At 42.2% G+C, this 23,726-nt stretch overlaps 2 protein-coding genes across 6 annotated transcripts in view; one reads left to right on the forward strand and one right to left on the reverse strand.

The window, feature by feature from the left end:
* Window positions 1-11,339, forward strand: part of LOC115203242 (tubby protein) — a 103,235-nt gene extending 91,896 nt beyond the window's left edge. For 3 of the 4 annotated variants that reach the window (XM_029767756.1, XM_029767758.1, XM_029767757.1), the window contains exons 5-12: window positions 2,484-2,636; window positions 3,420-3,541; window positions 4,694-4,885; window positions 5,385-5,497; window positions 8,494-8,608; window positions 9,095-9,193; window positions 9,312-9,483; window positions 10,458-11,339. In XM_029767756.1, coding sequence (XP_029623616.1) covers window positions 2,484-2,636; window positions 3,420-3,541; window positions 4,694-4,885; window positions 5,385-5,497; window positions 8,494-8,608; window positions 9,095-9,193; window positions 9,312-9,483; window positions 10,458-10,591 — 1,100 coding nt within the window. In that variant the 3' untranslated portion in view covers window positions 10,592-11,339. The remainder of the gene's footprint in view (window positions 1-2,483; window positions 2,637-3,419; window positions 3,542-4,693; window positions 4,886-5,384; window positions 5,498-8,493; window positions 8,609-9,094; window positions 9,194-9,311; window positions 9,484-10,457) is intronic. The other variant, XM_029767759.1, reaches the window with a different exon arrangement.
* A 2,147-nt stretch (window positions 11,340-13,486) lies between these two features.
* LOC115202706 (protein RIC-3-like) lies at window positions 13,487-17,173 on the reverse strand. 2 transcript variants are annotated; one of them, XM_029766770.1, is made up of 5 exons: window positions 16,990-17,173; window positions 16,712-16,796; window positions 15,823-15,892; window positions 14,832-14,986; window positions 13,487-14,607 (listed from the first exon to the last, which is right to left on the reverse strand). In XM_029766770.1, exons 1-5 carry the CDS (start codon window positions 17,155-17,157, stop codon window positions 14,492-14,494), a joined length of 594 nt encoding a protein of 197 aa, XP_029622630.1. In that variant the 5' UTR covers window positions 17,158-17,173; the 3' UTR covers window positions 13,487-14,491. The 2 variants fall into 2 exon arrangements, with proteins under 2 accessions (XP_029622630.1, XP_029622629.1); XM_029766769.1 differs by having other exon boundaries at window positions 15,823-15,895.
* Between the last annotated feature and the right edge of the window lie 6,553 nt (window positions 17,174-23,726).

Consider the following 23,726-nt stretch of genomic DNA (forward strand, 5'->3'; position numbering starts at 1 on the left):
TCAGTTGGGAGCAATAAAACACTCTTTCAGAATATGCATTTTACCGGCCGTGATTTCATCTGGCTCATCTCATTTAATCGCTTGTTGCACTGCTATGGTGATGAGACAGAAGAGGATGAGGAAAAACAGTATGAAGCAGGAAGCCTCATTTATAAATCCCCCAAATCCAATAAAAAAACGATTAGAATCCAATAGAAAATCATTTTGGAACCTAACCTAGGATTTCATCCTGTAGGTCCTATCATAGAGGATTTTATCCGATAGGACTGGTTCTAAAATATGATCGTTTATTGGGGAGATTCTTGAATTTGAATCCTGTAGGATCCTATAAGATAAAAACCTATAGGATAGAATCCCTTAGGAGTCCAATAGGAATGGTTCCAAAATGTGATAGGATTGAACCACTCCCATATTGTGGTGGTGTGTTTAAGAGGTTGAGAACCTCAGGGAATTATCACTGGTGTGGGTAGGCAAAGAGAGGGACATTGTGCTCCGGAGAGACATGGGAGAGAAAATGTTCCTCAGTTTACTTGTCTTTAATCTTGCAGTTTAACATAAATGTTCAGGTTTCTGTGCCATATTAGATTTTACATTATTTGCGCTAATGTCCTGTACTAAGACCATATGTGTTACTACATTACACAACCTCACATTTCGACTACATTGAATTGAGGGTAATTACACATTATTTTTACCTCAGATTAGACCGGGGGTCTTGGGACTTCGAATTCTACTATCGTTTTCAAACTCAAATGGCAGGCAAAATTTGAGATGCTCTCTGTATAAAAGTCACTGGCCTCACACCAATACATAGATGTATCACTCAAATAACAGCTAACCCTTGTCACTGTTGATATCCTATGGCGAGTTGTGATTTGTTGAAGTTAAATAACAAAGCAACTGATTTATTTCCTTCCCCGTTTCGGCATCCTCACAACTTCCATCTGACATTCTAAAACTTAGATGACTGTCTACAGCAAATTCTCTTCTAACCAGTGATATACAAATGATTCTCAGATTCAGTGTGGCCTTTGAATAGTGTTAGTTTAGGGCATACAGGGCATACACTCCAAATGTTTGCCCCTGCTCTATTGATTTCAAATTAATATCGATATGACTGATTAACAAAATAGTGTTGTTTCTTTCCTCATTGGCGACCCACTTGCAACAATCCTAAATGTAGCTGGCTGTCTTCCACAAGTTGTCCTCTAACCGGTGATATACATATTATTCCCAGATTCCGTGTGTTTTTTTAGTAAGGTTAGTTTGAACAGGACGTGTAACCCGACTCCCCCTTCTCATTCTACTGATTTCAACGTGATATCAGTATGAGTGATTGACAAATAAGTGTTGCGTTTCTCTTTCTGTTTTGGCCACACCCCCAAAGCAAAATGCATCACTACAAAATGTAGCTGGTTGTCATCAGCAGGTTGACCTCTAACGAGTGATGTAAAAATGATTTCCAGTTTCCATGTGCTTTTTGAGTTGTTAGTTTCAACAGTGCACACAAACCTGATTTCTCCCTAATCAATATGAATGATTAATTGCCACTTGTCAAAACAACAGGGAGTTTGGTGCATATGCAGTTCATAAGGTGCTCATTAAAAAGAATAGAAGAAATATGACAAACGTCCATCTAGGGCGGCAGATAGCCTAGTGGTTAGAGCTTTGGACTAGTAACCGGAAGGTTGCAAGATCGAATTCCTGAGCTGACAAGGTCAAAATCTGTCGTTCTGCCCCTGAACAAGGCAGTTAACCCACTGTTCCTAGGCCGTCATTGAAAATAAGAATTTGTTCTTAACTGACTTGCCTAGTTAAATAAAGGTAAAATAAAATAAATACAAAAATCCACAATTGCACAAAATACTAGGCCACTTGCCTGCTTGCAATAACAATACTTATGTGTACGCATGGTCTAAAGTTTGCTGGAAGGTGAGCACATTCTCATGTCAAGTTAACTTTTGCATGAAAACTGGCGCAGGCATGATTTGGGGTATATTTTGTACATACGCACGGTTTATAAATGAGGCCCCCACCACTCCATTCGTGTGAAAGGGACTAGTAATCTGGTGCTTGATTGGCTGAGTCAGTAGCTGACTGTAGCAGCAGGGGCATCATGTTCTGCCCTGTTACGCAGGCTAATTGAATGGCAAAGAAGCAGCGGAAGTCTTAAGAGTCAGGCCGAAAATATACCACATCAACCCACAAAGGCTTTCAAATCTGAATTTTACTGCATGACCCCTATTACCCAGGCAAATGTCATCTACTAGACTCCATTTACTTATACTGTATGAGTTTTTTTCCAACAGATTTCCATTCATTCTCCATGTCATGTTTGCATGCATGTAGGCATGTTATGTGTGAGTGTTGACACATAACAGTATGTTTGTGCATGATCTAATGCATGTGTGTGTTAGTACTGTTACTGTACAACTATGGAGGTCTGAGCCTGATGGGGCTGGTTGGGTGTGGTGGTGTGGCAGGACTCGATGGGCCGGCATCCTTCCAGGAAGAGGGCCAGATCCAGATCATGACGGTGGGTCACTGGGCCGTGGAGGAGGGGAGTGAGGGAGATGCTGTGATCAGTGCTCAGCCACAGGGCAAGCAGGACCTGAGGGTCACCATGCTTAAGAAAGGTATCAATACATATAGGCCTATCCCTGGCCTCCAGCCTGATCTGTGTACAGTCCCTCTGTGGCTTTGATTGGTCTGAAACACTGGTCAGAGAGTGAATGGCACTTGTCCTCTCCAATCATGCAGTGATTGGTCTGAGATTATGAGATTGTGAGAACCTTGGATTTATTATACATTAAGACCTGTCAAATACAGTTCTCCTTTCCCCTGAGATCTTTGCCAACTGAACAATAACATCTAAGCCAACTAAACAGTAACATCATGCTTATTACATCATGAATAACACCTTACTAAAAACATCAACAGTACTCCACTTGTTTTGTCCCTCCTGGTAAATAGGTTTCCAGTTTCCACCACCTTTTGATAGCTGAAAACATACTGTACAGTGACAGATACATTTATCTTAAAAATCGTCATGGGAAACCAACCAATTCAGGAAGCAGCAGGTATACTATGACCTGAGGCTTATGTTGTGATGCTTTTAGTGAGCACGCTACAGGTGTGTATTGGAAGCTTTTCATGGTTATTTCCCTGTTGGAGAGAGAGCCTTATACAGTTCAGACTCTACCCAGAACACTACCCTGCCTTTAGACAGTAGTGTATCCAAACCTCTCCATGAACTGATGTTTCAGAACAGAGGCTTAAGTGTCTATGTTCCTGTGTGTTGTGTCTTTGTGTACAGTGCTTTGTGTATGGTGCAGCATGCATTTACAGTTCTGTTATTATTCAAACAGCATTATTAGGAGCACAACAATGCCATTACATTATGTATTTTCTGTTTGAAGGTATTTCTAGTAGTATGAACTTTGACGAAGAGGAGGATGACGAGGATGAAGTCAGTTCCAGTTCCTCTCAGCTCAATAGTAACACACGGCCAGGCTCTGCCACCAGCAAGAAGTCCTGCAAGGTACACTATCTGATGCTCTGTGGTCATCTATTGATTCCTGACTCTTGGATGGAGCTTTTACTTTACACACAGTGTGCACTAATGCACCCTCTATTTGCTTTGTTCCTCTGCTCAGCGGGGCTCAGCCATTAGTCAATTTGGGGAATGACGACAGAGCAGTTTTGTGTTTTGGGCTACATTATGCTCAACCTATTCCTCTTTTGTATCTTTATTATTGTCATTTGAACTGTAGTTTGTTGATGCATGGAAGCAGCCCAGACATCTTCTGATGTGAATAGTTTTACCTAATGGAAATGGGAGTTTTTCCCCTGATCTCAGAACATAAGCAGTCTCATGAATCCATCTGAGAGGGGAAAGGGAAACTTTTGTATATCAAAATGCCTCTCTAAATCATGTCCTTGCTGAACTCTTTGGTAGCGGAATATAATATTCCTGTTGGAATGGCTTTCTATCATGCATATGACATACCCTGGCCCTTTGGCCCCCTGGCAGTTTTGAAAGGCTATTTATAATACCCCCTGAAAAGACAAATGACAGTCCACAAAATGGCAGGCTACTAAGTCTTAGGTTAGCTCTGGTATTTCTGACTTGTCCTCTGTCATATGCCGAAATAACTGCTGATTTATTATTTGTATGACTATTTTAAACCTGCATGTGGTGTGAGAACAGGCTATTTTTCTCTGCTGTTTCTTTCCTCTCCTGCTGTCTGACTCAGAGGTAGAGCTAGTCAGAGGAGGCGGTGGGCTGTGTAGTCTCCTGTGGTTCGAGGAGGTTGAGGGGAAGTGACTCCTTAGTGTACTGTGGGCTTTAGAGAGGCACCGGACATCAGGAGTGACATTAGAAGCTACCCTGAGCACCTGACCATGTCACCAAGCTGCTGAGACAGTCTGTCTGTTACTATAAGTTTGGTTGTTAATCATGTCTGCTCGCTGCCTGGTTCTTCCATGTGGATCTAACCCCCTGTTGAAACCCAGATGGCGTCTACACAGCCTCATGGTTTTAAACACAATGTGCTAATGTAGTTTCAGTCCCCAATGGATGTTTTATAATAACCATTACCATTTTATAATGGAAGGGAAGCAGAACAGCTGAAGGTCCGGTAATCTGATGTTTTGAACGTGGCATGGACTGATATGTCTTTCTGTCCATCAGGAGGCAGCCAAGGCGTCCACCCCTCCCGTCAGTGAGCCGGCCATCGACGTGGACGACCTGGAGGAGTTCACCCTGAGACCAGCCCCTCAGGGGATCACAGTGAAGTGCAGGATCACCAGAGACAAGAAGGGCATGGACCGAGGCATGTACCCTACCTACTACCTCCACCTGGAGAGGGAGGATGGGAAGAAGGTGAGTGTGGAGCAGAAGAATAAATGCTTATCACACTGATAGAACGCAAAGTGTGACTCTTTAGGACAGGGTTGTTCAATGTCGGTCCTGGATGGCCAAAAAACTACTGCTTTTCATCCTCTCCTTCTAATAAGGTACTGATATAGACCTAGGACACCAGGTGAGTGCAATTATATACCAGGTTGAAACAAAAATCGGAAGTGTTTCTGCCCTCCAGGACCAGAATTGAACAGCACTGCTTTAGGGCCACCATCAATCCTGACACCACTTGGCCCTCTGCCTATGAACAAAAACTGGTGTCAAATACCATCATGACACTGTGAATTAGCACGACCAATCAACCGTGACAGGCTGTGAAAGGAGTACATGCTTTGATTGTTTAGTGGAGCTGGTTAGATGAGGCTAATTTAGGTGTTGCAGCCTCAATTCCCAGGGCTTATTGATGATGGTGTTGTTTCTGATGATGTTGCTTTGCTAATTGGATTTGTTCTTGCCATAGGTGTTCCTGTTAGCTGGAAGGAAGAGAAAGAAGAGCAAAACATCTAATTACCTCATCTCCATCGATCCCACTGATCTGTCTCGAGGGGGGGAGAGTTTCATCGGGAAGCTGAGGTGAGTGAGTCTGCTGCTGTTTCTTCTGACCACGGGGCTGCAGCTGCCATTTTCACAATAATGAGCTCATCATTATGGGAAATCCAGGTTACCTTCCAAGAAGCTGTGGAAGATGGTTGTTTCTCTTTCAGACTGTAGGTCTATGGGCAGAGGTATTACAACAATGTAGAGTAGAGCAAACTACTGAGTGCACGCTCATACTTATTTGTCAACTCCATGGCATTCTCTACCCTTAAAAATATGTTATGCAAGAAGGACGTTTGCCTTTTTGGAGTAGCTGAATGAATGTGCTGTTTGATATATGCTGTAATGAATTGGGGGCTATGCAGGCCCACACCTGGCTGCTCTCTTGGAGAAGACAAAGTAATTGGATTCATTACTTCCGTTTGAGGGCTCATTGTTGGGATGAGGAAGCAACACCTGCGTGTTGGTAGCCAGGGGGCCAGGGTTGATTAAAACAAGGACAGAGAGACCCTGTGGGAACACTGGAGAGGGGAGAGGGGCACTGCTGCAGCCTACACACCCTGGCAAACGCTTCCTATAAGGATGTGTGGGTGGATCTGCACTGACGACAGTATGTCTACATTGTTTTGATTCATCAGCTCTGTGTCTGTGTGTGTGTGTGTGTGTGTGTGCGCGCATACATACAGTGCCTTCAGAAAGTATTCACATAAAGTATTTCAATATTTTGTTGTGTTAAAATGAATTCAATTTAGATTTTCTGTCACTGGCCTACACACAATAACCCATAACATACACACAATACCCAGTGGAATTATGTTTTTATTTTATTTTTATTTAACCTTTATTTAACTAGGTAGTGGCTGCGATAGGCGAAAACTGAAGATGGATCAACAACATTGTAGTTACTCGACAATACTAACACATGTTTGGGGCAATTCCAACACAGCACATCACTGAGTATCACTCTTCATATTTTCATGGTGGCTGAGTCATGTTATGGGTATGCTTGTCATCGTCAAGGACTAGGGAGTTTTTGGGGATAAAAAGAAGCGGAATAGAGCTTAAGCTCAGGCAAAATCCTTTCACTCTGCTTTCCAACAGACACTGGGAGACAAATTCACCTTTCAGCAGGACAATAACCTAAAACACAAGGCCAAATATAAACTGGAGTTGCTTACCAAGACAACATTGAATGTATATGAGTGGCGTAGTTGCAGTTTGGACTTAAATCGGGTTGAAAATCTATGGCAAGACTTGAAAATGGCTGTCTAGCAATGATCAACAACCAACTTTAGCTTGAAGAATTTTTTCATGTGCAAATATCATACAATCCAGGTGTGCAAAGCTCTTCGAGACTTACCCAGAAAGACTCACAGCTGTAATCACTGCCAAAGGTGATTCTAACATGTATTGACTCAGGGGTGTGAATACTTATGTAAATGAGAGATTTCTGTATTTCATTTTCAAAACATTTTCAAAAAAATCTAAACTTTTTTACTTTTTCATTAGGGAGTATTCTGTATAGATGGGTGAGAAAGAAAAAACGACAACAAAATATGGAATAAGTAAAGGGGTATGAATACTTTCTGAATACTTTCTGTGACCAGATTTCGCTGTGGGGGTTTATGACAGATTTAACAGATTTTACATTTACATTTTAGTCATTTAGCAGACGCTCTTATCCATTTTCTTTCTTCTAATGAGCTCTTTTTTGTTTACGCCCGTTCACACTCTCTTAAGCCTTAGCCCCACCCATCTCTTTAAGAATTCACATGTAAAAGCATGGCCAGCAACCATCAGCATGGTCGACCCTCCATTATCTCAACCAATTGTGGCTAGCAAGGAAGGATTCTGTCTTTCTCCCTATATAGCTCAGGGCTTTCTCCTTGGCTAAACTAGGTTCATAATTAAACATTTTTATTCATATTTACGGATCCCGTACAAGTTTGTGATTAAGGCACATGAAAGTTCACATGTTCAAGAAGGCATTTGTGCAAAACAATCTACAAATATATTAAAACAGCCCTGCTGTGAAGTAGAAACTAGCCTCAAACGCTGCCGATCCTGTAACCAGTCACATATTGTCTGGGCCTGCTCACTGTCTGTGTTAGTATAGAATAGTGCCGGAGCTCCAGGCTTTGATTTCCAGGCAGGCAGTGACATCAGCACTCCTCAGAGATAGCATCAGCTCTGCCACAGCACAGTGGCTCCACAGAGAGAGCCCCCCAGGTAGTCTAATCAAACATGGCCTGGCCACGCTCTTCATTAATCTGGTGTACTGGCTGCTTCTGCTGGTCGATAGGCTACGCTCCCCTCCGCGCCTCTCGTCCCTCTCGCTCCTCACGCCTCTACCATCACAGTAACACTTGACTGATGGAGAGCTGGATTGAGATGAGCAGCTGACTTTTCACCTGCCACTTGTGAGAGTCATGGACAGGCCGCATAAATGAGCTCCTGACTTTTCAATTGACCTTTAAGAGCCGTCCAATCAGCCATTAGGGGCTCCAGTTGTGATTGAGGTAAAGGGATTAGCAGAGATATGAGCCATTATTCAACCTAGCTGTGCAGACGTCTCATCTAACCCTCTCCAACTGTTTATAGCCATACAATTATTTATTTTGACAGCTGATAACGAAATAAATTTACTATGGCAATAGTATAAATACCATAATTGTATGTACTGTAAGATATGATAAACACTAATTGTAATTTTAAATAATGAGATGGTGACTTTTGAATGACTAATGACTCAACCGTTTACCAAAAATGATGATGATGATGATGATGATGTAAACCATTTACATTGATTGCGCATCATGGGCTGGATACAAATGTATTGTTTTCTTAAGGTTGATTAGCAGAGCCTTTTTCCTGCTCATTGAGTCTGATTGAAGGATGGGCTCCAGGAGGTGACTGATTAGGGATAATGGCCACTGCCTTCATCTGTCTCAATGGCTCCTTGTCCCTTTAGTATGGCATGGCATACTCTCCCAGTCCCTCTGTATCCTCAGTGCGTTTTCTCTTCTCTACAGATCCAACCTCATGGGAACCAAGTTTACAGTGTATGACAGTGGACAGAACCCTGGGAAGACAACCTCCAGCCTAGAGGCTACTAACCTGCGGCAGGAGCTGGCAGCTGTCTGCTATGTGAGTCCTCCTGTTGTCTATTACCCAGATACAAACAGGCAAACATGAAGCTACTCTCAGGCCCATAGCTAATTAGCGTTGCCTTAGTCTGGGGGAGACATGGACGTGTCAGATACAAATAAGGGAGGAGAGGCAAGCAAGGTCAAATCCATACACTGAATCCAGAGACCGCACAAAGAGCACTACTCTCAGGCATTAGGACCAGCCCCCGTAGCCCCTTAATAACAGTGCCTTCATCTGGGGAGACATTGGTGTGTCAGACAAATAATAGCAAATAAAAGAAAGGAGGCTAAACCTGGATGAATCCATACAATGTTATGGGGTTAGTAGTCAAAGCCACAGAGCATTAGTGTTGGAACATGGGGACACCTAGTGTTCACATTTAAATGGCAACGGTTTTGACCTGATACATTATCAACGAGGACTCATACTGTGGTTGACATAGACTGGACCATAATATAAGTCCCCACTATACTTCTTTTTCAGGAAACCAATGTTTTAGGGTTCAAAGGACCTCGTAAAATGAGTGTCATCATTCCTGGAATGAACATGGACCATGAGAGAGTCGCCATCTGCCCACGGAATGTAAGTCAACAAAAATATTCCTCAATGTAGGAAGAGTATGTTAGGGACTGGTGCTGTGGTTTCAGTTGGTTGCCTTGAGTAATGGTTCACCTGTCTGTGACTTATCCTCGCCACTCAGGACCATGAGTCTTTGTTGGCGCGGTGGCAGAACAAGAGCACAGAGAGCGTGATCGAGCTTCACAACAAGACCCCCGTGTGGAATGACGACACACAGTCCTACGTTCTCAACTTCCACGGCAGAGTCACTCAGGCCTCAGTCAAGAATTTCCAGATCATCCACGACAATGACCGTGAGCTCTCCAGATTCTTACTGCCTGCATGTCAAATACTTTGTGCATCCTATTCCCTAATCTGATGAAAAATTGGTGCACTATATAGGGCAGGGATGGGCAACTGGCGGCACGGCCCCCCTTTTAAAGGCCCTCTGATCAGTCGGGGTTTCAACTTACTGTTGCAAGTTAGAATAGTAGAATACACAAGGTGTCATTTTGAAATGTGGTTGTGCATCAGCAGTTTTTATGTCAGTCACTGATAGTCAGTCAATTAGTCCATGTCAACATTTGCTAAATTAGTTTTGCGGCCAGCTATTGAACTACCGGCTGGAGGGCCCCTATTGATTTGGTTAGTCAGTCTCACTCAGATATCATGTTAAAAACTGCAAACATTTCTCTCCACCCTATGGCAGACAGTGTAGAATTGCAGGAAATTAGCTGTACAAAATATAATTTTCCTCTCCACCCCATGGCAAAAATATGTAGAATTGCAGCAAACTTGCTTTAAAACTGCAACACTTTCTGTACAGCCAATGACAACGTGTAGAATTGCATGAAATGAACTATAAAATGTAAAAATGATCTATTTTGTAGCCCCCACCCCCATCGAAGTTGCCTATCCCTGATATAGGGAATAGGGTGCCATTTGGTATGCAGACAAAGTACACAGCACAGTGCAAGGATAACAGTAGGCCTGTCTATATTAACACACATACTAATCTCTCATGTTATCCTATATTTATGTAATTCTCTGAATCTGGCATACCGTAGGGTTTTTATTCTCCATATTTTTACTTATTCAAGAAATATCTTTTCACTCACTTCTTTTAAAGTGATGTTTTTAAGGTCTAAATCTGCTACACTGTGTACGTCAAATAAATCAAATAAACTTTTATTTGAGTAATGATAGTTTATATTGTTAAATGTGGGGTTTTAGTTACATTAATCAAGTTATCACTTCTTTGTTTTCTGTTTCTTCCTCACCCCTTTAGCGGACTACATTGTGATGCAGTTTGGGCGGGTTGCGGAGGATGTATTCACCATGGACTATAACTACCCTATGTGTGCCCTCCAAGCCTTCGCCATTGCTCTCTCCAGCTTTGACAGCAAGCTGGCCTGTGAGTAGTAGCCATCCTCTCTCCTTTCCCTCCTGAGAGGCTACCTGCCCCTAACTGAAGGCCTACTCATGGGCCTCCATTAGTCCATCAGTCCCCTCACCAAGGGCTGCAGTTAATCCCGGGTCACCATGGAGGCCCAACACTGTCCGAGAATCCCCCCTGGAATTTGCTTAAGCCGAGTATGGTGTGGAGACACAAACTGTCCGCAAGTGTGTCTGTGAGTGTGTGTATGTGTTCTGGTGCTCCTTAGGAACCCTTCCAGTCTCTATTCTGGATAAGGATATGTCAATCAGTGAACAGGACAAGCACAAAGACTAATCCACTCTTGATTTTAAATATGTAACAATTAATTCTGTTACTTTATGGATCCGTTGTGGAATTCTAACATTTCTTTAACCATTAATTACTTTTCAATGAATTTAACATTTATTGCAGCAACAAAAAAACTAACAACTGTTCATCTTCATGTTGATTGGTTGAAGGAGTTTCATCGTAGTAATTAACCCCCACATGCCACCTTTAACTTATTCAATATTGGACTGGAAACCATTAGGTTACAAATTAGGACCCATTCAAGATTGAAAACATAATTCAAGATAAAGCTCCTAACAAATAACACTTATATTCATAACTGTCACTAATATTACTTATTTGAACATCACATAACATTCACATCCATGTACGTTTTTATATTGTTATTTATGTATTTATACATATCCACGACACAGGTAACTGACAAAATAAAGGAAACACCAACATAAAGTGTCTTAATAGGGCGTAGGGTCACCACAAGCCAGAACAGCTTCAATGCACCTTGGTAGAGATTCTACACGTGTCTGGAACTCTATTGGAGGGATGCGACACCATTCTTCCACAAGAAATTCCATCATTGGGTGTTTTGTTGATGGTGGTGGAAAATGCTGTCTCAGGCGCCGCTCCAGAATCTCCCATAAGTGTTCAATTGGGTTGAGATCTGTTGACTGAGACACACACCCTTTAAACCCCCTATGCTCCTTTGAGACCCCTCTTTCAAATAAACGGATATCTCTTCTTCTAGCCAAAATAATGGGTAACTGGGCATTTTTATACATGACCCTAAGGATGATGGGGTGTTAATTGCTTAAATAACTGAGGAACCACACCTGTGTGGAAGCACCTGCTTTCAATATACTTTGTATCCCTAATTTACTCAAGTGTTTTCTTTATTCTGGCAGTTACCTGTATGTTGTTCTTAAGTGTGTCCATATCCTTAGTTTACACTCATTGAATCTTTGTTTTTGAGCCTGAAGCACACATGATTGAAGGGAATATCTGTCATACCGACACAGGATAAAAACAGATAGTTAGTCAATTGGACATGAACAGACCAGATCAAGTCAAGGGCATGACACACAGTCTGTGCATCTTGTAAAACATCATATCACACTATCAAGTATGAGAATGTATAGGATGGTGCACTTTAATGACGTTTACAGTGTATGTGAAATAGCTGTACATATTGTGCCTTTGGAGACAAAATCCAATTTTATGCTTTAACTTTATCAGATGTTCTTTCTCTGAGACGGGACTTTGTAATGCACCTGACCTGTCTGAGCCTGGAATTCTTTTTCTGCCTGCTTCCTCTCCCACCCTCTACTAGAAAATCACTTCTTGAGGTGATGGGATTTGGTCCCTTTTCTATTTGGTTATATCTGATTATATTATTTTCAGATGATGAAGTCACTAAAGTCAGGTTTTTTATATGCCCCTACTGTAAATTCTCAACTCCCTGAATAAAATATGATTTACTAATTTGTCCCCAGGAATCTTAACAAATTTATATTCAGTAATATAACGTACATAATCGGTTATTGGCACCAGGCGTAAGACCATGGGCATTGTGGTTTGCAGATGCACTCATATCTTCATCTGACATTATCAGATGAACTGATAACATCCATCTGATAATGTGAATCATTTCACATGTTATCAGAGACCAAACCACTCAGATATGGCAAGGATAGTAGCAGGCCTGCGTGTATTAACACACATACTAATATCTCATGTTATCCTATATTGACATCATTCTCTATGAATCTGGCATACCAGAGGCTTTTATTCTCTATATTTTAGTGAATCAATTTACCCTCCTTTTAAATATATATATTTTTCTGACTTTATTGAACAGATAGAGAGGATGATAGTGGGGAAAGATGGAGAGGTTGTGTCAAAGGGAAGTAGACTGGATTCAAACCTATGCTGATAACGTAGAAATGTGCTGGAGGCTGCGACATTACCACTAGACCACCTGGCCACTATCCACACTTGTTGAGAGGCAAAAACCTTTCACTAAATATATGAAACTATTTTATATTTGATGGATATTAAGTGGAAAATGAAGACCAAATGAAGGCAAACAGCAAAGAACAATCTCTAATGAGGCAGCTCATTGCTATTGTAAGTTATGAAAAAGGGTCTACTTTAATCAACCATGATATTCCTGTTTCTTAGTAATGTGTTCCAACTCTTCTGAATTTTTAGGCAAACTGTTGAGATCCTTGCAGAAAAAAATACTGTGCTTTTCATATCAAGTTTCTTTGTGTCCAAGAAACAAGGCCCTTTCATTCTATGAGTGTGTTTAGTACTGTTTCACTGTAATGTAAAATGTGTACATTGTTCAATATACAGTGTTTGTATACACACAGTTCTCTGATTATGAAAAAAATAAAACTTCAATGAGTCAAACACCAGTCACATGCACCCACAGCACTATGTATACTCTCTGACTGAACCCCCTGAGATGTGTGTGAAGTGATGATATGGTCGTAAAGGACAATAGGCAGCTAGGACAGTGGATAGTGTCCTCGAGGACAGCGGTACGGTAGTAGTGTATTCAACAGGAAAACAGGAGACTCAGATCCAAATCATGGACAATTCATTTTTTATTACAAATACATTCTGGGCTTAATAGTTGCTGGTTTGAAAACATATTTTTCATATTACCTTTTAATAGAATGTGTCCACTTTAATAGATCTGATACAAAAGCTGGACTTGAACGATTTACATCTGTTGACTAATTTATGTGGGTCCCTGCGCTCTCTCTCTCTGTTTACAATCTATCCCAGAGGAAACCAGGGTCTCTACAATGCTTGACTGCCATATTGGAATAAGGTTAGAGTCAGATAGTTTGATGTCTGCCATCAAAGGACATGGTGAATTGTGGGTAAATGGTTTTCTTTAAAGCAGCATGAATAATAGGGTATTAGGTAGTCTAGTTAGGATCACAAAATCCACCCACTGAGCAGCATCTTCTGTCTTGTGACGCAAGGAGACAGGATAGAAAACGGGGATTTGCATAAGGAGAGGTACATTCTTGGGAATATTCAGAACATTCAGTAAGGTCAAAGGGCTAGAGAGGCTAGTTTAGGATGAGCTAGTTTCCTCATTGACTCTGCCCTCTGTCTCTCTCCTGTTTCTCATCCTGAGAAAACTCCCAATCCCCAGCTCCCCAGACATAACTGGTGGGGTGAAGCTGTCTGTCTCTTCAGACTGAGACAGTAGAATGTACTCTTCTTCCAACTCTTCTTCTGCTTCTGGATTACTACAGATGTCACAACTAAAACTGAGAGCCTCGGCCTCCATCAGTGGGTCTTCATCACCTACTACTTCCTCTGTCTCATCCACTTGCTCCTCTTCCTCCTCCTGTTCTTCCTCTTCATACCTATATTCATAGACCGTATCCTGCTTAGGGTAGTGAAACACATCTTTGTGGTCGCTGAATCTGATTTGCTTTTTTACTCTGCTGGGACTACTACCCTTTTCTTCCATTCCTCCTTCAGGAGGTGGAGGCAGGCAGAGCTACTGCTCTTCCTCCTCCTCTGCGTCCTCTTCTACCTCTTCCTCATCCACCACCTCCTCAGCCAGGGCCTCAGCAGTGGGTATCTGAGTCAGCAGCAGGCTCCTCCAGGATGGTGATGGGGTCATAACTGCCGCTGCGCCTGCCTCCGGGCTCCTCATACTGGGGGTAGGTCTTCTCAGGGTAGCCTGGAGAGAGAGACACAGACATGGAATGACAGGGACACACTCTGTCCCCTCTGGTAATCAGAATATCAACTGTCTCACAGTCCAACGTTTTGCTAACTTACCTTTTCCACTTAACCTCTGTCATAATTCTATAGAAGTACAGTAAATAATACTCAAAGCCTCATGTGAATATTATTGTATGTGTGGTGAGTGACAGAGTAGCCTGCTGTGTTGTGTTAACCTACCCTTCCAGTCAGCAGCATAGGGCACCATCTCAGCCTCCATCTCAGGTGTGGCCCCTTCCATCAGTCGTACCTCCTGCATCACCCAGCTGATCTTACTCAGTTTCCGCAGTAACTTCTCCTGCTTGGATGCTCTTCTAACCTTGCTGCTAGTCCTGCTGCATGCCACCAGAGAGCAGCAGAGAGGGGGAAAAAGTGGGCCTCAATACCAATGCGGTCTTTCTCCCATTCATACCACAGTGCTTTCATTCTGATCAATCTTTTTCTATAGCCTGGAGATTATTCATGCTCATGATAACCTTTTATGCCTTCCTGCAACACTTTCACAGATTACAAATGTTAAGTCAAACACATTTTAATGAAATGGCTAAACACTTCCTCCTAGGATGAGCAATATTAAGAAGTTATTGTGAAGAGTTGAAAAATGGCATGCAGAGAGAAGTTAATAGCTGAGATTTGTCCTGAAAGGAGATATTTGTCTCTGAAAAGGATTGGAAATCTACTCCAGTATGGGGTAAAAATGAAGAGAGCCACTAATTGCATGTTATTGATCTAATATACCCCTTATTAAGAAAGATCAGAGTGAATATTGTTATCTGTTATTGGAGATCGAATATTCACCTTCCATGGATGGTGGCCCCAATCTCTGTGTAAAACAGGAGGCTTTTAAATGTACATGCTTTCCTTCAAGTTGCATCAAATCTACAATGAAGTACAATCTTCATGAAGCACAAAATATACACTTGCATGGTGGGCAAGAGTGCGAACCTATAAAGATTGTCATGTCATATTTTAACAGTTGGATCCGGACAAAAAAACAAATGGCACATGAGCAAAGGAATGCCTGAATATGGAAGAGTTAATCAAAGAATTTGCCCTTAGATTTTTATGTGGCGTCCACCCTGATTTATCCCTGAAATTGAGTAATTTCTTTGGCTCTTCTTAGATCTGGGCTGTGAGAAGTGGTGTGTAAATGGAAATATGGGCCGTTTACCTGTCAGGAGTGCTGCTCCTTCTGGAGACGATCCTCTCCATCACCCTCTCTGTCTCCAGCAGCTCATCATCTGCTGGGAGGGAAACATGGCAGTCAGGGATTTAAAGAGCAAACTCATGCATGGACGCGCACACACACCATACCTAGAGTTGCTTTCCAATGTTGCAGAAAGCCTTGAGCTTCAACATTCACTATGCATGTTCAGAACTACACGTTCAATACTCAGGAATGGAAACGAATCAACCATTGTGACTCAATGTTTCTTAATTACGGAAGGTGAGAGTGGCATTGATAGATAGGACATGAATAGATTTCTATGCTTGTCCCTGTCACATTGTCCCCCACCCCTACCCCCTTGGCATTCATTTGATGAATGGAGCTAAACCTCTTAGTGCTGATCCAAAATACATGCAGTAATTGGTATTAGACACTGCTGGGCTGAAACAACATTACTTCTGATTGCTAATCCAGGTCTAACAAAGGCAGGGAACAAAGCTCCCTGCGAATTGGACAGGATCCTAATCTACCTTATCATGGAGTTGCTTAAATTGGAGCTACTGATACATTCTGCAGGGGCCCTGACAAATGGAACGATCAAAACAATGAAACAATGAGGAAGTTGATTGAAAATAAGCCCTCAAAGTCATGAAAGAGGTGACTGTTAGAGAGGAGCTCATTTGTCAGATGACATTTCTCCTCACAGGGTGTGCTATATCCTGCATTAGTCTTTCATCAGGGTGAATCATCACGGAATGTAGAACCTAAATGGTGTGTGTGTTAGGGAGGTCAGGTGTGTGGGACTCTTATCAACTGCGCTATGAGATAAAAGGTACATCATTGTGTCATTCACAATGGCCTAGCTGTTAATGATGTGATGCTGTCTACTTACTCCTCTTCTTCTGCCAAGCTTCAGATGACATTGTAGGAAATCGGCATACCAGTTTAGTACTTTTTCCTTTAGGCCTAGTTGTCATCTGTGAATACAACAATGCATTTATGGTATGCACACCTTGTAATGTACTGGATGCACTGGACTCCTAGCCAGTATAGGTATTACATGGATGCTGTTAAAAACTGTAATAGACTACATCTTCTACATTCCTGCCTCTAAATAGTTTGTCTATCCATTTGACTGAGCTAGTGTAGGGTGGACTTTGTGCAGCTTACCTTAAATATGATGAAGAGGATGTACAGTAGGATTCCAAATCTGTAGATGGGAATGGCCTGGCTGATCAGATTGGATTTAGTGGCTCCTCGGATCTGAAGTGTGCCCATGCCTTTGACTTTAGCCAGGACCTCAGGGCTGTGGGGCCCAGAGTCATGAGTCCCCTCCATCCACTGTCCGAGGCCCTGCTCTGGCATCTGTAGGTGATGCATCATGGGAGGATAATACCCAGGACCAACTAGGATGAGTGCAGAGAGCACTGATCAACACACTAGGAAGAAGCCTGCAGCGTTCAATGATTAATCAATTTACAGTTTACTGAACACAGCACACCTCTGTCAGATATAACGGGTGAAAGATACAGTATAATACACTGCTCAAAAAAATAAAGGGAACACTTAAACAACACAATGTAACTCCAAGTCAATCACACTTCTGTGAAATCAAACTGTCCACTTAGGAAGCAACACTGATTGACAATAAATTTCACATGCTGTTGTGCAAATGGAATAGACAACAGGTGGAAATTATAGGCAATTAGCAAGACACCCCCAATAAAGGAGTGGTTCTGCAGGTGGGGACCACAGCCAACTTCTCAGTTCCTATGCTTCCTGGCTGATGTTTTGGTCACTTTTTAATGCTGGTGGTGCTTTCACTGTAGTGGTAGCACGAGACGGAGTCTACAACCCACACAAGTGGCTCAGGTAGTGCAGCTCATCTAGGATGGCACATCAATGCGAGCTGTGGCAAGAAGGTTTGCTGTGTCTGTCAGCGTAGTGTCCAGAGCATGGAGGCGCTACCAGGACACAGGCCAGTACATCAGGAGACGTGGAGGATGCCGTAGGAGGGCAACAACCCAGCAGCAGGACCGCTACCTCCGCCTTTGTGCAAGGAGGAGAAGGAGAAGCACTGCCAGAGCCCTGCAAAATGACCTCGAGCAGGCCACAAATGTGCATGTGTCTGCTCAAACGGTCAGAAACAGACTCCATGAGGGTGGTATGAGGGCCCGACGTCCACAGGTGGGGGTTGTGCTTACAGCCCAACACCGTGCAGGACGTTTGGCATTTGCCAGAGAACACCAAGATTGGCAAATTCGCCACTGGCGCCCTGTGCTCTTCACAGATGAAAGCAGGTTCACACTGAGCACGTGACAGAGTCTGGAGACGCCGTGGAGAACGTTCTGCTGCCTGCAACATCCTCCAGCATGACCGGTTTGGCGGTGGGTCAGTCATGGTGTGGGGTGGCATTTCTTTGGGGGGCCGCACAGCCCTCCATGTGCTCGCCAGAGATAGCCTGACTGCCATTAGGTACCGAGATGAGATCCTCAGACCCCTTGTGAGACCATATGCTGGTGCGGTTGGCCCTGGGTTCCTCCTAATGCAAGACAATGCTAGACCTCATTTGGCTGGATTGTGTCAGCAGTTCCTGCAAGAGGAAGGCATTGATGCTACGGACTGGCCCGCCCGTTCCCCAGACCTGAATCCAATTGAGCACATCTGGGACATCATGTCTTGCTCCATCCACCAACGCCACGTTGCGCCACAGACTGTCCAGGAGTTGGCGGATGCTTTAGTCCAGGTCTGGGAGGAGATCCCTCAGGAGACCATCCGCCACCTCATCAGGAGCATGCCCAGGCGTTGTATTGAGGTCATACAGGCACGTGGAGGCCACACACACTACTGAGCCTCATTTTGACTTGTTTTAAGGACATTACACAATGTAACTCCAAGTCAATCACACTTCAAGTCAATCACACTAAGGATCAGCCTGTAGTGTGGTTTTCCACTTTAATTTTGAGTGTGACTCCAAATCCAGACCTCCATGGGTTGATAAATTGGATTTCCATTGATTATTTTTGTGTGATTTTGTTGTCAGCACATTCAACTATGTAAAGAAAAAAGTATTTAATAAGATTATTTATTTCATTCAGATCTAGGATGTGTTGTTTAAGTGTTCCCTTTATTTTTTTGAGCAGTATATATTATGGAGCGAGATGGTCACAATGAAGAACAGGAAAAACAAGACAAATTACAATTACTTTATTTGAGTGGTGTGGGAGTTCATAAAACTGGCAAGGGCAATGAGGAGCAGAACACAGCACAGAGGATAACCTCCTAGATTAAATAGATGCATACAACCTGATGATGATGACAAAATTGTAGGCTATAATAACTTACTTAGGCTTCTGGCAAAATGCATAGACTTATATGAAATGCTCTATTCAATAGTTACATGCAGTTACTGTACGTATTATATATTATCTAGCTTTGCTGGCAGGTTTGCAGATGGCTAGAACGATACGCAAAATATGGAATTATCTTCCAAGCATCAAAGCCGAGCTGCACATCAACAGAACGGATCAGTGATAAGCCGCCTTACCCTCGGGCTGCCCTACATCCTTCTTCCCTCTCGGTAAAATTATTTAGGGAAGGAAAAACGAAACAGAGGACAGAGCAGAAAATCAGAGTAACCTTCTGCATAGTTGTCATCAACATTTTGTCACAGATAAACTGTACCAGAGATGGTAGAGAAAGGAGTATCTTTGGCTGTACATTTAAGCCTCTGGTCGTCACTAGTTACCACAACCACAAAGTCACAATTATGGCTACACCCCGCCCATTTCTACAATTGTTCTTCTTAAAATCAGATTTTAAACCTAACCACACTGATAACTTGCCTAACCTTAAATTTTGCCCATAAACCTATTTGTTACGATATAGTCCATTTTGACTCTGTGGCTGTGGTAACTAGTGGAAAACCAAACCTCCAGCGTCCTTCCTGATTTTACAGCTCGACGGAAGTGACCTGTTTGTTTTGGCTTTGTGATTGGTGTATTTTCATGAGGTTTGCAGTAGTCATGGCTGAAAGGCATCCAAGCTTTTATCAAATTAACGTCACATTTTACTTTTCGTAGCAGGTTAGGATAATTAGGTTAAGATCAGGAAAAGGGTAAGGGTTAGCTAAAATGTTAATAATATATACTTTTGACGTTAATTTGACAAATACTGGATTATATCTAGCAAGGCCTGCTTGCAGTCTCATCCATGAGAGGCGTCATCCGCGGTCCAACAAAGTAGGCCCTACCGTGTAATTCTGAAGATATCCATCAGATGGCAGTGCAGCTTTAGCTATTGGAAAGGAACACTGCCGCTACCTCGCTCTCCAACCAAGGTGCGTCACGAATTGAGGAGCAAATACAATTGGTCAGATTTCTACAACTCATTTACCAATCACACCATGTTTTGATTTGTATTCGCATCGTGATTGGTGTATGAACCCACAGGAGGCCATTTGAAATGTATAAAAACATCATTTATTTTCCGTGTCTGTAAATCTAATTATAATGTAGGCTGATCAATGTGGGAGGAGCTATAGGAGAGCAGGCTCATTATAATGGCTGTTTTTAGACTCAATCAGGCAACGCAATTTTATTCCCTTGTCCTTTAGTGTAATACTTTTTGAATCGCTTCAGTATGATAAAACAACCTGTAGGTGAAACTTTTGCAGTTTTGAAAGCAGCTCTTGCCTGTCTCAGGTGGGTCCATGCTATCCAGAATCCTTGGGATGGCCCTACCCCCTTTGAAGTTTACATTTTAAATGGTTAGGCCGGTCAGGCCTTGGCAACTCCAGTCCTCGGGGCCTGATTGATGTCACATTTTTGCCCCAGCTAACACCTGACTCCAATAATCAACTAATCATGATCTTCAGTTAAAAATGCAATTAGTTTAAATCAGGTGTGTTTGCTAGGGATGGGGGGGGAGTGTGACACCTATCAGGCCCCAGAGGACTGGAATTACCCAGGCCTGCCGGGTTTAGGGTAGGGACGTCACACGGATCCCAGATAGCACTGACCGTCTCAGCTATTGGCAATTGTAATCAAGAGCGGGGTCAGTTACCATGAGTATAAAGATGGCGGTTTCTGTTAGTTCTGTAAATTCCATTTACCATGGCATAGGCTAGGCGGTACAGGGAGGATGGTTGAGCGGCCTATTATATTCCGAATTCAGAGCAGTACGCCAGATTGTAAATATTTATGACAAGTCACCGAACAAAATACTTACCCTACTCGAAACTTTACAGATATAGTTCCATATGATTGATATTTCACATAGGCCTACAGTATCAGTCCTTCAGGAATATTGACAAAGGTCCCCCTGAGACAATGTTAGTCTAATCTCATTACCGAAGTTGGCCTACAGTAATTGTGTTTATTGTGCAATTATAATTGCCCAGGATGATTTATTTTATGTGATAGTTTTGTAGCCTGCGTAGGCGAAGCTAGCAGAGTTTAGTCCACTAAAGTTAGTGTCCAATAGACCTTGGTTAAGGCCCACTCACTTTGTTTTATGAGTGTGAATGTATAGTTTAGCCACATGAGGTCTGAACATAGATTTATTAAAGCAATTACATTTTCCCTGAAAGGTGACATTTTGAGAAGGCATGCAAAGAAAGAAAACAATGTGGCTGTTACAGTGATATCACTCTGAAGGTTGCCACCCTGTCTCTCACAGCAGTCTGTCATTGATCTCAGGCAGGCCGCATCAAAATACCTCCTCCAATGTGGTTTGGGAACACAAAGTAATCCTTGAACTTCACGCTTAGATTATAAACATAAAACACTCAGATCAAGTCCCAGTTAGTGTGAACTGCATGGCCAGCATGGAATCAATGTACAGGAGCTCTCACAAGCATCTTTTGCTTACCTTTATTCAAGATATTATAATTTTACAATGTGGCGTTAAAGTCAAGCCTTTATAGATCTTGTAGGTCTTACCAATATTTGTGTTGAAATGAAATTCAGTGAAAACTGCCACAAGTGTACATAATTTGCCATCCACCCACCATAATATTTTAATCCTGGGAAACAAATATGCATTTGTGTACCCTCTCTTGGAGGAATGGATTATGTGTAGATTATCTGTGCCAACCAGCAGATGATTTGAACAGAGATTACAGATGTTTAATATGGCAGATAGCGAACGATATGCTGAGAGTTTTTGGCACCACACACTTACTTCAAAGTACTGTGGATGTGCCATAGCATTTAACAATATCTGGGTATTAGGGATTTCGTTCATTGTGATTCTTGGCCTTAAATTGTGGGTACTTTGAAGAAAAGAGAGTTTAATTTTACCACTGTCACCCTCCCCCCCTCATTTCACTTTTATTTTCCTATTATTCGAGTCAACTCAACTGTGAATTGGCTCAAAATGTATTTCCATATTCCCCATAATTGCAGTGTTGTTAAAATAAGACTTTGATGGTTCTCATGGAAACCCATAAGTACACATCACGCTGTGCAATTACTCGAAAAATAAAACCTGCTAATGTCAGAGTGGTGAAAATATCACAGTGTACTCCCATTTCCAAAATCCAACTGGGAAGTATTACATTTTGAATTCGGCCACATGCATGCTCACAGACACATGGAAAAGCCGTTATGAGGAATGAAATACTAAGGTCCGTGGGTACATTTTGGACAGTGCCTTTGGTAATTTGCCTCTAGTTTGGACAATGCCACGCAGGAGGTATGTGTGAGAGTATGACCAATTCACACTGCAGTGCGGCACATTGGTAATACTAGGCACTCTGCCTTTATCTGTTTACTGCGCCTCTCTCTTATCAAGTCTTTAATTACTTAATTATTCTTCATTAGGCTCAATTAAAATACAATAGACTCGCTGCAGCAAAAGTCAGGCAATTTCTGCTCCCTCTCAGCAGTGTACAAAGCACAACAGAGGGAGGCTACCGTGCTTGCCCTTCTATATGTACTTGGAAAAACAAGTTTTTCTTATTCCTTAGATGAAAGTCCTGGGTTCTCTTATTGTTATATTAATAGCAAAATGTAATACCGACTCTTATGAAATGTTCATGCTCCTCTACGTCTTGTGAGCAATAGATTCACATACATGGCAATCAACACACCTTCACCAAACAAAATTGCTTTCAGAAATGGAAATTGTTTTCTTTCTCTATATTCATGCAAGTGATTTGGTGTGCAATGTCACCTTACTCAGTGGTAGCGCATAGCGGGCCCAGGTTTACATCAAGTTGTTTTCCCTCCCCCTCTTTCTGCCTCTGTCTAAATCAGTCAATTTATTTCCAAATTGCAAGTTGAGTGTAGGAGCAAGGGCTTTTCAGTGGTGGCAAAATATTAAATCAATGCACTCCTATATAAGGAGAAGGTTTAATTTTTTATTTGATATTGATGGGGATGAACCTGGCTTTGAGTGTCATGAAGGACACACTGTTACAAATCCCAGGCCTTTATATTCATAGAACAAAGACAGTTGTGAAAAGTGAATGAGGTGGATTAATGGAGTCGAAGGAGGATGCTGTGCTATACAGCTAGGACAGTCCTTGAGTGGCTCTAGTGCTGCTGTTGTCAGACTTTATTTATTAGCATCACAAGAAGGACAGTTGCGACAACTCTTTGAATAATCCACTGGTAACAAATGACCATGGGATCAAATTTAAATGTGTGCTACCTTTATGATTATCCTGACCCAAAACATATAGAGAAGTAATTTATTTTATTTAACCTTTATTTTAACAGGAAGTTCTCTTTCACAGATGAGCCCTGTATACACATCAATACACATCAAATATTGGTGGACACATAGAGATAGAACAACTGTTCTGTTATCTATGGATGGGCATTGCCACTAATGATGATGGTGATGATGATGATGAAGTAGAGCTATTGTGCTGTTTCAGAGCTTGCATATGCGTCTGCTGG

The sequence above is a fragment of the Salmo trutta genome, chromosome 12, assembly GCF_901001165.1.
Source record: "Salmo trutta chromosome 12, fSalTru1.1, whole genome shotgun sequence".
Lineage (NCBI taxonomy): Eukaryota > Metazoa > Chordata > Actinopteri > Salmoniformes > Salmonidae > Salmo > Salmo trutta.

Excerpts from the sequence above, each read along its gene's own strand:
- LOC115202706 (XM_029766769.1), bottom strand. The coding sequence starts at position 17,157 with ATGGAGGGGACTCATGACTCTGGGCCCCACAGCCCTGAGGTCCTGGCT. Across the intron at positions 14,987-15,822 it reads AGGAGCAGCACTCCTGACAG|CAGGACTAGCAGCAAGGTTA; the intron begins GTAAACGGCCCA and ends GGTGGCATGCAG. Across the intron at positions 14,608-14,831 it reads CTATGCTGCTGACTGGAAGG|GCTACCCTGAGAAGACCTAC; the intron begins GTAGGTTAACAC and ends CTCTCTCTCCAG.